Source organism: Microcebus murinus, chromosome 12 (genome assembly GCF_040939455.1).
Source record: "Microcebus murinus isolate Inina chromosome 12, M.murinus_Inina_mat1.0, whole genome shotgun sequence".
NCBI classification, from domain to species: Eukaryota; Metazoa; Chordata; class Mammalia; order Primates; family Cheirogaleidae; genus Microcebus; species Microcebus murinus.
In genome coordinates this window covers 47,337,542-47,352,334 of record NC_134115.1, presented here as the reverse complement: position 1 = coordinate 47,352,334, position 14,793 = coordinate 47,337,542, and the positions used below count along the sequence as shown (strand labels likewise).

At 36.8% G+C, this 14,793-nt stretch overlaps 1 protein-coding gene across 1 annotated transcript; it reads right to left on the bottom strand.

Moving 5' to 3' along the window:
• Window positions 1-8,137: 8,137 nt before the first annotated feature.
• Window positions 8,138-8,722, bottom strand: LOC105874213 (interferon omega-1-like). The gene has a single exon (XM_012769810.3). It carries the CDS (start codon window positions 8,720-8,722, stop codon window positions 8,138-8,140), a length of 585 nt encoding a protein of 194 aa, XP_012625264.3.
• Between the last annotated feature and the right edge of the window lie 6,071 nt (window positions 8,723-14,793).

Here is a 14,793-nt window from a genome sequence, read left to right as displayed (position 1 = left end):
TTGAGCCAGGGCTTTGGTTCCATCTTTTAGTTTTGTGTACAGTTAGGATCTTCTTATTTTCATGTAAATACACTCAGAGGAATCTGTATTTATCAATACAGAAAAACAACCAGAAAAATCCATCTGGTAAGGGAACCACAGTTCCAGCCCACGAAGAGATTGAGTCTTATTTTTTTATATTTTTTTTCTTCCTGCTTTTCTAAATTAACTATTGGAACAGAAAGGCCTTCAACTTTTGCTCATCAGCCACCTTCCCTTCTCAAGAGTCTCTGTGCCAAGCCTCCCCTGTGTGTCAGGGCTGATATGGAGAGCAGTGCTGAGCCTGTGAAGGGCTCCAATCAGACACTACTGGACATGTCCTCAGGAGTAGAGACCTATCCAGTGGAGCATACAGTTTCTCCAAAGTCTGAGAGGCTGTGTTTCTCTTCAGCAGAAGACTTGCACGTGAAATATTTTAAAAGAACCAAGTGCAGAATTCTAATCTTTTTTTCCTTTTTTTGAGACAGAGTCTCACTTTGTTGCCCAGGCTAGAGTGAATACTGTGGCATCAGCCTAGCTCACAGCAACCTCAATCTCCTAGGCTCAAGTGATCCTACTGCCTCAGCCTCCCGAGTAGCTGGGACTACAGGCATGGGCCACCATGCTCGGCTAATTTTTTGTGTACATATTTTTAGTTGGTCAATTAATTTCTTTCTATTTTTAGTAGAGACGGGGTCTCGCTCTGGCTGGTTTTGAACTCCTGACCTAGAGCAATCCGCCCGCCTTGGCCTCCCAGAGTGCTAGGATTACAGGCGTGAGCCACCGCTCCTGGCCAGAATTCTATTCTTTATTTCAGTTTTTCAGTGAAGAATTAATAGAAATATTTTATTTGAAACTGAATAACATGGAAAGAGTACAGAACTCAAAAATCAATGTAGAAAATCACAGTATTCACTAATAATGAGTGTCTAATTCTTTCTTAGAAAGAGAGGAGTGAAATTGTTTTACCACAACTGTTCCTGTGTCTCATAATGCTCACTGAGGTGAGAAGAAAAAACAAACCGGAAGCTTTGAAGGGTGCTGTTCTGCTGTTTAATGCCTGGCTCTCCCTGGTGGATTAACCTTGATATCTCTTTTCATTAAGGTCTCAGGACTTCAGTCATGAAAAAGATCACATCCTAGAACCAGTCTTTCTCAGAAAATAATGACCTTGGTGGGGAGGTCTTTATTTTCTGAGAAAAAGTTGTTGACTCAAGTAACTTGGAAAAAGTGTAGAAATTATAGGACTAAAGGCAAAAACATCTGTACATAAGGCCAGTTGATAAAGTTGTTCCTCACAAGTATATGAGTTAACAATTCTAATATTGCTATGTATGTATCCTAGGGTTTAAATATTAAGTAAAATGATGTCAAGTGGTGACAGCCAGTTTTCTCACTGATGGAGTGACAGGTTACTGGTAAGGGAATGAGGGTGGAATGTTTCATGTGACAATGGATTAGAATTATAAATATCAATCAGTATAAACTCATATTTACCTTAGTATAGATACACATCATCGTATATAAAAATATGTACAAATATGCTTGTTCATTAAAGGTTGGTTTTAACACATATATTCCATTGCTCTGTCACTTGAGAAGGCCTAAAAGCAATGGCACCTCAGTAGGAACAAACCCATGTTGTTCAGCTTAGAGTTAAATTTAGTAAATAGTGTGCATGCCCTGCCCAGAAAGTTTAAGAATAATGTGCTCTGGACAAGGTCGCTGCCTAGAGAGACATAACAAAGGACCTGAGTTTCTGCAAATAGGCAAGAGATGCCCAGCCCCACGTTAATAGGGGCCTGGAGGCCACACGATAAGCACATTGTTCCTATTATTGTTACTTGGCCCTGTAAGATGGCTGGATAGTCAATCACGGGTAAGATTCCTCAAGGAGGAACAACCTAAGGCAGACACAGCCACCAGGGAGCCAGCCAGGAGGAACTGGGGATGGAAAGTGTCCCCTGTGGCTGCCTTGCTTAAATTAACCTTTGCTTATCTCAGCCTGTGACCTATGCTTTGAGCAACCACCTGGAAACCTTGAGTCAGGGGACATTTGTTTCATTAGGCTACGTGTTCCAGAACATATGACCATTGCTGCCACGCCCGGGTGGTCACGTATAAGGAAGCAACTTTGATTTTTTAGGGCATAAAAATAAAACGACTGGTGTGTTCTACACTGCAGTCTTGTACCTTCTTTGTGTGTGTGTGTGTCTTTCTTTTTGTGTCTCTTTGTGTTCTGTGTTCATCCCCCATCTGGCAAACAGGCCACGGCACCATGTAGCACCCAGATATAGGTCACTGATACCATTTCCAGTAAAGGAGCCAGGACTTCTTGGGGAAATGATGAATTCTAGGACTATGGCAGAAAATATACAATGAGTCTGGAGCATCTTAGAGTGTCAGAAGGGAACTGCTAAAACACACACACACACAGTCACTTGTACACAGTGATGGCAGTATGGCAAAGGGACAGAGAAGCCAACTGAAAGAGCTCAACCATGGCTGACCCTGAAAAATATGAGCAACAAAATAAAGTGGTATTGGATTATATTTAAAAGTAATAACTAAGTGTCTATTAGTTTATAGTCACATAAATTATTGAATAATTAAATATGAGAGAAAAGATAAATTTCACATGAAAGGGAATTACAAATCTTTTACATAGGTAGTCTACCCTTCAGGATGTGTAGCATAACTCCTGAGTCCTTACATGTGCAGTGCATTTTGTATCTTTCTTCCAAAGAGAGCAGAATGGAAAAGGGGGAAATAGAATAACTTTGCCATAGAAAACCCTGACAGACACCAACTCAGCCAGGTGATAAAGTAGAACTTTTACAATGCTAAGTTGTGTCAATAGTATGTCACCTAGAAATGGTGTGAAAAAAGTGGCAATTTAAAAATGGACTTCTCAAAAAGCCATATCCCCAGTTAATCATCAGAAAAATAGGAGACAAATACTGATTGAGAGATGGTCTATAAAATACCTGATTAACATTCCTCAAAACTGTCAATGTCATCAAAAACAATGAAATTCTAAAAAAAAGGTCACAGCTCAGCTCAGATTAGACTAAGAAGTCATGAAACTGAATGTAATGTGGTTATCATGGATGAGATCATGGAACAGAAAAAGAACATTAGGTTAAAACTAAGAATCAATGTTGGTTTATTAATTAAGACAAATATCCCTTATCAAATATGAAACTTTAATAATACCAGAAACTGGGTGTGAGTTGTATGAAAACTCTCTGTACTATCTTAATAATTTTCCTGTAAATCTAAATGCATTCTAAAATAAAAGGTTTCTTAAATAATTTAAACTTTCTAATCTAGAAAATACATCATTTAAAATGAAGAGCCAGCTTTCAATTTGGAAGAAAATATTTACAATACATATACCTGTCAAAAGGTTTTTATCCAGAATATATTTAAAAATGCTTACAAATAAATAAAGACAAACAACCCATGGATTGTGAATGAATGCATATAAATGCACTTAACATCACTGGTCACTAGGGAAATGCCAATAAAAACTGCAATGACATATCTCATTACAGAAACTAGATGCCTACATTAAAAAGCCAGCCAATATTAAGTATTAGAAAGAATGTGGGGAAACTGGAACTCTCACACATTCTGATGCAAATATAAAAAGTTATAATATTTTCAGAAAATTATTTCTTATGAAGTTAAACATGTGTATACCTTATATTTCACAAATTCCTCTCCTTGGCATTTATGAGAATAAAAACATATCTCTACCAAAAAAATCACTTTTTTAGATTTACTCTGTATTTTCTTTCCATATTTTGAATTATAGTTAGAAAATGTTTACAACAGTTTTTACAGGAATTTATTTTAATTGTATTTATATGGTTTCATTTTTTACATTTAGACTTCTGATCAATTCTGATGATTATATATGTGCATAGTACGAGGTATTAACCTGGTGCTATATTTTCTCCAGTTCTTTTTTTTACAAAAAGATTTTTTAGAACAAAATTCATGGCAGCTACATTCATTATAGCCACAACCTACGAACAACTGAAGAATTCATCCACATGAAATAACTAAATATATTAAGGATTGTTTCATTCAATGGAACACTACTTAGCAATAACAAAATTACTGATACAAGCAGCAACATAGATGAATCTCACGAACACATTGAGCAAATAAACCAATCACAAAAGGGACATTCTAATTCTATGAGGTTCAAGAAGATAAAATGAATCCTTGGTGATAGAAATCAGAATAGTGTTTGCCTATGGGCATTAGGGATCGCCTGGAAGAGGGAAGAAAAGAAATTTTTAGGATCTTGCAGATTTTTGTATCTTCATTACAATGTTGATTATATGGTTAGACCTACATATTAAATCTAGTATACTATGTACTTAATTTGTCTATTAAGTTCTTTTTGGCATGTAAATCTTATTAAATGATGTAAGGTACAAGAAAGCAGCAATTATCTTTGCTTTTTCACCTTTATTTCCTGAAGGCAAGCACAAAAGCAGGTATATTGAAGCTCCCTTTTACAACACTTCTAAATGAATTATATCATCTAATCTTCATTTTCTGTCCTAAAATATATACATCTTTTGGTTTTTCATTACAAATATGGTAAAGAAACTTTTGCTTACAGCAAAATTTGATAACTCACAAGATATTTAATTGACCAACTATTAGGAAGAAAGTGTTTTTACATTTAACACAGGGTAATGGTGAACATGTTATTTTATAGAAATATTTTAAATACTATAAACACCACAGTATGGACCAGTAAAGAAAACATAAATAAAAGCATAAGTAAGTAAATGTAGCATGCTCATCAGAAAAAAAATTACTCTAATTCTGCAACTTTTAAAATGGTATTTGTTTAATAATACTAAAAATAATATTCCAAATTTAAGAGAATGTATTTAATTACAAAAGCAGTTTTTGAAGGGAGTGAAAATTTCTTTTTAGTGAAAGTCCTCAGATCTTTCATTGCCTGTATTTTTAAAAAATTCATTGAAAGTTCACAGTTTAATGTTCACTGTTGGTGTATGATATATGGGGTTTTGACAATGCATAATGGTATGTATACACCATCAGAATGTCACTCAGAATAGCTTCTCTGCTCTGAACCATCCTCTGTGCCCCACTTACTTTTTTTTTTTTCTTCTTCCTCCTGAGCCCCTGGGAACCAGTGACATGTTTACTGTTACCAGTTTTGTCTTTCCCAGAATGCCATGTAATTGAAATCATACAGTATGTAAGATTTTCAGATTGGCTTGTTTCATTTACAAATATGCATTTAAGATTCCTTTATGTATTTTAGGGGCTTGGGAGCTCATTTTTTAGTGCAGAATAATAATTAATTTTATTAATGTACCACAGAATGTATCCATTCTTCTGTTATTAGACATCTTGGTTGCTTCCAAGTTTGGGCAATTATGAGTAAAGCTGCTATAAACATCTGTGTGAAGATTTTTGTGCAGCATGAAATTTCAACTCATTTGGGATAATACTAGGGAGTATGATTACTGGATTGTATGGTAAAATTTGTTTAGTTTTATAAGAAACTGAAACAATGGCTTCCAAAGTGGATGCACCATTTTGTATTCCCACCAACAATGAATGAGAGTTACTATTCCTCTACATCCTCAACAGCAGGGTATGCATTCAGTGTTGTGGATTTTAGCCATTATAATACATGTGTACCTGAATCTCAGTGTTGCAATTTGCAATAACCTAATAACATATGAAGGTGAGCATGTTCTTATATGCTATTTGCTATCTACGTATCTGGTTTGGTTAGGAGTCTATTCAGAGTTTTTGTACCATTTCTAATTGGGTTGCTTGTTTTCTTATGTTTTCAGTATTATTTGTATATTTTGGATAATAGCCCTTTACCGAATGTCTTTGCAAATATTTTCTTCCAGTCTGTGGCACTCTTAATTCTCTTGACAGAGAATTAGTTTTTGTTTTAATGAAATCCAACTTATTAACTTTTTCTTTAATGAATCATGCCTTTGATGTTGCATCTAACATTGCCAAAGACAAGGTAATCTAGATCTTTGCTTTTTTTTTTTTTTAACAACTTTAATGTTGAAGACAATTAGCTTTTAAATTACACTGTGGCAACATCCTAGGCCCTTTTAATGTATTCCTTCTCTTTCAAACATAGACTGATTCCTTGAAGTACCTCTTCACAGGCAGTAGGAAGTACTCACTTGTCTCATGGATTTCTTCTACTTTTTTCCCCCGACCTGAACAGGTCTCCAGGTTCCAGCTGCTGACCAAGTCCATTGAGGAATGTCCCTAGAGGGTCTCATTCAAAGCAGCAAAGGAGTTCTTTGTGCTAAGGAGGTTGAATATTTGCTATAGTACCTGAAGGACAGCAGTGGCCTCTGCCTTCTAGAACTGGCTCCATCCAGCTGCCCCCAGGAATCCCAAGACATTTTTGTTCATCAGATAGGAGGAAAGAAATCTTCTCATTGTCTCTCGGGGAAGCAGAAATATTTCTCTAATCATCAGATCTTGGCCCTGAGGCAGTTCATAGCCCTGAAACAGATGGAGATGGTGAAGATCATCACTAGGGCTATTGGCACAGAGATGGGGAGGCTAGCAGAAATATTTAAGATGCTACAGGCCTGGCTGGGGGTGTAGTGTGGGAGTCTTGGTTCTCAAGTTCTGGAGATATTTCACCATTGTGCCTTTTAAATCAGGAACACAATAGTTTTCAACTTCTGGAACCCTTGGGCCTAGGAAAAGTGTCCCGGATTATAATAGATGTAGGCTTCTTTCCACTACTTTCTACCAAAGTGTTTATAATGACTCTTTTGATTGCTGCCATTATTCCTAGTGCAAATGCTAATTACTTTCAGGTGCAATGGGTGTGGGGATTTAAACTCCAAAACCAAAATTATTTTCATCTTATTCATAGCACTATCTTACCTCACATCTCTAGTTACTGATACCACTGTTCTGAAGTGAGAGGATAGCTGGATCAATATGCATAGAGCAATGTGTCCTGACCTCTCACTCTCCCTAACTCACTTCCCTTCTGCAGGACATGATTACTTCTGTCAGTAAGATATTCCTTTATTGGGTGGTTGCAAGTGTCCCCAAAATAATCCCCCAGCTTCCTTCCCATTACCTAGCACTACCCAAATTTCCTAAGTGTCAATGTGACTATAAGTAGTGACAGGTGACTGTCTTTCTTCCTAACCCGGTATCTCAATTTCTATGTCCTTTATTACCAGACATTCAATAAAGAATCCCAAATTACACCTCCACCCATGGTATTTGTCGTTAATTCTAGACCCAAATATGCAACTGTCCATAAGACATCTGCTCTCTCTCACGTTTCCCAGGCACCTTAGAAAGGATATCTTCTATTTTTCTTTTTTTCCCAGCATCCCTCATACCTAAAATTATTGATCTGTGAACACCATTTTCCTTTACTTCTTTTTGTAATATTTATATAAATGAAATTAAGTATTAGTGTAATATTTTTATGTTTCTTTCCACATAAAACTGGAAATTTTCACACAGAAGGGAATATGTTACTTTTATTGACCTCTATTTCTTGACAGAATTCCACAATCTGCCACTTTGATAATCAGTTTACACATATGATGTGAAGGGAATGTATGAATAAGTAAATAAATATTATCATCCATACTTCAATTGGGTTTAGAAAATGGAGATCTGGAATATGTTTATAGAAAAAAACAGTTTAAGATGTTTTCTTTTATAGAAATTTATTAAATAAAAAATACAACTTAATAAAATGGAAAGGCAAGCATATCTCATAAATTTTAACACAATGTAAAAGTATATATTTATTATATGAAATATGTCACTATTATAAACATGACAAGATGCAAGAGTAAATATATAAATATAAATAAATATACAAGTAAACAGACAATAACATTAAGGCTGTCATCTCATAGGAACTGATAACCCTAGAGCTGAATGTTTTTAACATATATTTGCTTAATACTAATGACAAAGTATTGGCTGAATTAATTTAATAAATCCTGTAACTAAAATCAAAATAAGAGTCATTTGAAATATCCAGAGACATATCTGCAAGTATGATATGACAGATAAGTCAATGAGAATCATTTCAAGGTGACCCCAGGTCTCCATCCTTGCTTCTTAACTTTTCCTGCAAGTTTGCTGAAGAAGAGAAGGAGCTCACAACTTCCACTCTGACAATTTCCCAGGCGCAGTCACTGTAGTTCTTCTCTCGCAGGTAGAGACGAATTCTCCAGAAGTACCTCCACAACGCCAGTGTAGCGTTATCAATCACACTGGCAGAGTCTTCGTCCGCCATCGCCTGCTCCAAGCAGGTCTCCAGGTGTTCCAGCTGCTGGTGGAGTCCAGTGCGCAGCTTGACCAGGAAGGTGGTGTTCCAGGCAGCAGAGGAGCGCTGTGTGTGGAAGAGGTTGAAGATCTGCTGCAGCATCTCGTGGAGGACAGACACGGCCTGGGCCTTCTGCAACTGGCTGCCGTTCACCATCTCCCGGGGGAATCCGAAGTCGTTTCTGTCCTCCAGACACAAGGAAGTGGATGTTCTCATTTGTTTCAATACCACCAAGGTCTTCCTGCTAAGCAAGCCATGGTTCTTAGGCAGGTCACAGCCCAGAGACCCAAGAGGGCCACAGCTGCACATCACCAGGGCCGTCAGTAGGGGGAGCAGGAGGGCCATTGGGAAGTGAGGCTGCTGCTGACCTGGCTGAACTGGGGTCTGGGTGAGCCTTGGACTCTAGGTTCTCTGAAGACATCCTTTCTGTGCATGGCTTATAAATAGGGAACATATAGTTTTCATTTTCCGAACATGTCTCTGTACTTTTACATCCACTTTTTGTTTTCATTTTCATATTCTATATTTAACCCAAGAACATGTCAATAATCTAAGCTCTTGATGTTTGCTATACAATTTATATTATAGTGTAAACTTGAGATATGACAATCCAAATGGATATTTATCAATTAAATCAGAAACATCTTTGTCCTAAAGGCTGAAATGTATGCAGGAATACAAATACCCACATACATTTTTATTTAAAAATATAGTTCTTTCCTTTGGTACAAGAAAAATTTTAGCCCTGATCCTAGGCTGCATTTTACCCTGCATGTTTAACATAGGAAATCAGGCTCCCTCAACTGTCTGGGTTTCTGTATTTGTTTGAGAATTTACCAGACCCTCTTGGCAATAAACTCTGTAAAACAAGAATTTAGGTTTTTTCACTGTTTCATTCACAGCAGAGGCTAAATATCATCAGTGAATGAGAATCTCTGCTATTTATCCTTTTTCTAGAACACATCATGCAGGTCCATGTGGCCAGGCTTCACTGGGGCCACAAAGTCAGGACTAACGTAGACATAGGCCTTTCTTCCTATCATTTTCTTACTGTAGGTCTAGAGTCTTCTTCAGGCTGTGTTAGCACCCCTAGCAAGAATTCTGGAACTTTTCAGGTGCATGTAGGTATGGAGATTCTAATCCCAAGTTAATTTATTTTACAAGCACCACCTCATTCCTGAAGTAGTTACCCTAACCCCCTTTCCTCTAGAATGATAATGTCCTCAACCCAGACTCTTCCAGACTCCTTCCCTGAGGCAGCCTTACAACTTTAGAACTCCTCTAGAATGATAATGTCCTCAACCCAGACTCTTGCAGACTCCTTCCCTGAGGCAGCCTTACAACTTTAGAACTCCTCTAGAATGATAATGTCCTCAACCCAGACTCTTCCAGACTCCTTCCCTGAGGCAGCCTTACAACTTTAGAACTCCTCTACTGGGGAGGGGTCTGTTTCTTTGAGCCAAAATAATTAATTCTTCAAGACCCTGGCCCATGCCCCTGGAGTGACTGTGTGAAGGACTCTAGTTCTCAGTGGTGACCCTCTCCTGTCCTTAGCCATGTCCCCAGGTATCAATTGTGTCAACAGCCCTCAGATGCTGCTAACAAAAGTTTGTTTAGCCTAAGTAGGTGGAGGAATTATTCAATTGCAGTGAGTTTAACTTTAGCAAGTGAATCACTTTTATTTTCCCAAGTATAGCTCTTATTGTTCAACTCTCACTTTTCTTGTTCTATACTTAAAACTATTGAACACTTGATATGTTTGATCTTTCTGACCTGGTTACAGGGGAGTCAGTAATGATGGATCTCAATATCTCAATAAAAACATACTACAGAAACTAGTAGATTTCAGTTGTCCATCCAGTCAGCAGGATTCCCTTAGGGTTCATTGTTCCTCTGACTCGCTCTGACAAGGCAGGGCTGTGAGGCCAGGCTATCCTGTCAGGCAAAAATGGCCTTCCTTCCTTTACTTGTTTGCGATTTTTCATTTGAAATTATTACAAGTAGTGGCTTTACAAGCCTTCTTTACAAGTAGTGGCTTACTGGGCAAGGTTTGTCTTGCTGTTCCTGCATTACATTCTAAGTCATGATGAAATAATACAATGAAAGCAAAGGAAAGGAAAGGCAGAGGGACCACATCATATTTCTCTATGATGTCCAAGGTTTTAGATTTTTGGTTTCTCATTTCGACTTCCCTAGAAAGCAAAACTCGACAGCTGTTTGTGGGCAAAGAGGAAAAAACAAAAATAGTAAGTGCAAATGTCATGAAAATGAAAGAAGAGAACTGACTTTCCCCTGACAAATGGACAAATGTATGTTAGCAAAATTCAGTGCAGCCAAATTGTAGACTAGGGGATGTGGCAGAGGGAAGAATGTAGGCCAGTGTTGAGGTGCACAAAGGCCAGGAAATGGTTGCTTATGCCAGAGGCTCAAATGAGAGCAACTTCTGGGTCAATGGACTGCCCTCAGCTTGGCCAGACCAGGCACCTGACTTTTTTTCATTAAATCCACATTTTGGAAATTTCTATGTATTTTTATAGTATAAATTAAAAATTTTATTTTTTTTAGTTTTATTATTGACACATAATATTTTTACAAGTTTGGGGGTACACGTGGTATTTTGATACAGGTATAGACCATGTGATGATCAAGTCAGGGTATTTAGCTTATCCATCACAGTAAGAATTTATCATTTCTTTGTTTTGGAAACATTTCAAATCCTGTCTTCTAGCTATTTTGAAATGTGTAATACATTGTTGTTAACTATAGTCACCCTACTGTACTATCCATCTTTGGAATTTATTTCTTCTTTCTAACTGTATATCTACATGTGATCAGTTTGAGGAGAAAAAGGAGTCACGCCAACCACCTCCCAAGAGACAGACAACCAGACCCCAGTTGCTAGAGCACCAACCCTCTCTGGCAGGATAATAGATATTAGCCTTGCATGAGCACTATACCAAGTTAATGTTTCCACTCAGACAATGGAAAGATTACTTCCTAGAATGAAAACAGAGAGACTATTAGATGGTCTCCACAGATTCTGCTCTTAATCTAGTTATTAATAATAATCATTATATGAAATAATAACACTGAATTTTATTGCATGCTTATTATGGACCATCCACTGTTATAAAGTCTTTAAAAATATTATTGAAACCTTAAAATCTGTACCCCCATAATATGCAGAAATAAAAAAATAAAAAAATAAAAAAAAACAAAACTTTTTTCTGACATCTTTGTCAGGATGATGCTCAAAAAAAAAAAAAAAAAAATATTAAGTTAGGTCTGGGACATGGGCACACAGTTTCCTAGGTGTCCTGAGGACGAATCTGTCAGAGGCAGTGAGTCCATGTAGCTGTTTCTCAGGCCCAGGATGGGGGCACAGGGCAATCAAATTGGAAAAGAAATTGTCCCTGTTTGTAGACGACATGATCTTATATACAGAAAAACCTTAAGATTCTGGCAACAGCCTCTTAGAACTGATAACAAATTTAGGAAAGTTGCAGAATACAGAATTAACATACAAAAAATTAGTAGTGCTTCTATATGCAGACAACAAACTAGCTAAAAAATAAAAATGAAGAAGACAATCCTATTTACAATAGCTATAAAAAGTACAGTAAAATACCTATGAATAAATTTAACCAGAGAGGTGAAATATCTCTACAAGAAAAGCTACAAAATCCTGATGATAGAAATTGCAGAATATACAAATAGAACTATATCCCATACTGAAGGCTCATAAGAATTAATATTGTTAAAATGACAATACTACTCAAAGCAGTCTACAGATTGACTGCAATTCCTACCTAAATGCCAATGACATTCTTCACAGAAATAGACAAAACAATCTAACATTTGTATGGAACCACAAAAGGTCATGAAAAACAGAAGCAATCCTGAGCATAAAGAATATAGCTGAAGAGATCACACTACCACACTTCAAAATATACTACAAAGCTGTAGTAACTAGAACAGCACATTATTGGTATAAAAACAGACACATAGACCAATGGAACAGAAAAGGGAACCCAGAAATTAATCCACATGTCTACAGCCAACTGATTTTGACAAAGGTGCTAGGAACACTCATTGGGAAAATGACAGTTTCTTCAATAAATTGTGCTGGGAAAACTGGATATACCTCTTCAGAAGAATGGAACTAGATCCCCACCTCTCACCCTACAAAAAAGTCAACTCAAAATGGATGAAAGATGTAACATTAAGACCCAAAACAGTAAAACTACCAGAAAAAAAATAGGGGAAACTCTTCAGGACATTGGTCTGGGAAAAGATTTTATTAGTAAGACCTCAAAAGTAGAGGCAACAAAAGCAAAAATGAATAAATGGGATTCTATGAAACTAAAAAGTTTCTACACAACAAAGGAAACAATCAACAGAGTGAAAATACAAACTATAGAATGAGAGAAAATATCTGGAAATTACTCACCCTACAGAGGGTTATTAGAATATACAAGGAACTCAAACATCTCAATAGCAAAAAAAAAAAAAAAATTGGATTTAAAATTGTCAAAAAATCTAGAAAATATTAGAGTTAGTTCTTTCTGAGGTAGAACTCATGTTAGCCCTGGAGTAAAATCTTCAGGAGCACAAAATACTACACGTGAAAAAAAAAAGCCTGTTCTCTAGAAACTTGGTGTTTAGCTATGTTCATCTTGACCAGGAGGTGGCTCATAGACTCTGTAAATATTGTATAGCCCCAGAGTAAAACGGATCCTGCTACCTCTACTGTTTTCTCATTGTAATAGGGGCATTCTGTCATTTCCAAAAGTATATACCAGGAAGAGGAAAAAAGAGCCTTTCATAAGGGAGTTTCTGAAAAACCTAAAACTTTCACTCAACTTTTGCTTTCAACTGATGGCTTGGTCCTCTCAAGGGAAAATTGACAGCCAGAAACCACACTGGAAGAGGAAGCAGCTGCAAGAATAAGCAGTGCAGGTTAATGAGGACTAATGAAAAGAGCCTACTGAGATTTCAACACTGGGGAGGGAGGAAACTATTGTGATAGGGGAATGAGAGAATAAGGTCCAGTAGGCAGGGAGGAAGGGCAGTGTGGCAGGCATCAGAATCAGCAAGCATATCATAAATACATATAGACATAAAAATAACATACTATTATACATTAAATATTATTCATATATATAAATATATGAATATATATAACTTCAGTCTAGGAGATTAATTCCTGTATCAGTTACTTACAAGCCATCAATTTCTCATTGAATATAAAAATCAGATTTATCTTTGATGTCAAATGCATCTAATTTTGAAACTTCTCCAGGATATTTCCCACTTCTCTTTTTAGACTCTCAGCATTTACCAGTCAATTACAGAGAGAAGGAAGGGTAGGAGAGTTCATCATTCTCAGATAGAGCTATATGAATAAATAAAAAATTAGTAACTATTTGTTAAGCCCTAATTCCGTGGAAGATATTCTGCTAAACTCTTTTAAATGTTTTAGTTTGTTTTATATTTTCACAACTCTAGAAATATTTTTACCCTGTTTTAAAGAAATTTGAGGCTCAGAGAAGTTAAGGGGCTTATTCAAGATAACAGATATGTCCTGGTAGAATCTATAGGTCATTAAGTATGAAATGTCTGATTTCCTGAAGTATTAAGTTTGACGGTTGATATCTTCGATATTTTCACTTTAACACTCTCGTTTTATTTACATTGTGAAGGCACATCCTCAGTCTTTCAAACACATGGTTTTTGTCTTGTAGTTACCATTCAAAATATTTTTAGAGAAATTTTTGTGAAACTGTGTATGTCAAAAATTTGTGTTATTTTTTAATATGAATTCTGTCGTGGAACCAATGCTGCCCAGACAGCTTAAACTATCAGCGAAGTGTTTGGGAAGGATGTGGCTAATGAATTCCTAGTAGGTCCATGGTTCCAAAAGTTCCATTCTGGTTATTTTAATCTTGAAAATGAGCCATGTGGGCAACCTGAGACCAAGGTGGATAATGATGAGCTGAAAGCTGTAGAGGAAGTGAATCCATCTCAACCTACATGTGAATTAGCAGCAAGCTTTGACATTACTATTTCAACAATATTGGAAAATTTGAAACAAATCAGCAAGGTAAAGAAGCTGGATGGCTGGGTTCCCCATGAATTAAACGAGCATCAGAAGAGAAATCATCACGAAACTTGCCTTTCTTTCCTGTCACCACATAAAGGCGAACCATCCCTACACTGTATTGTTACATGTGATGAAAAATGAATTATTTTCGACAATCACAAGTGTTCAGCACAATGGTTTGATAAAGATCAAGTGCTGAAACATAGTCCAAAACCGAATATTCACCCAAAAAAGTGAATGGTGTCTGTTCGGTGGTCCCACGCTGGTGTTATCCACTACAGCTTCATGAAACCTAGTTAATCCATTACAGCAG

Coding starts and splice junctions, on each gene's coding strand:
- LOC105874213 (XM_012769810.3), bottom strand. CDS start 8,722: ATGGCCCTCCTGCTCCCCCTACTGACGGCCCTGGTGATGTGCAGCTGT.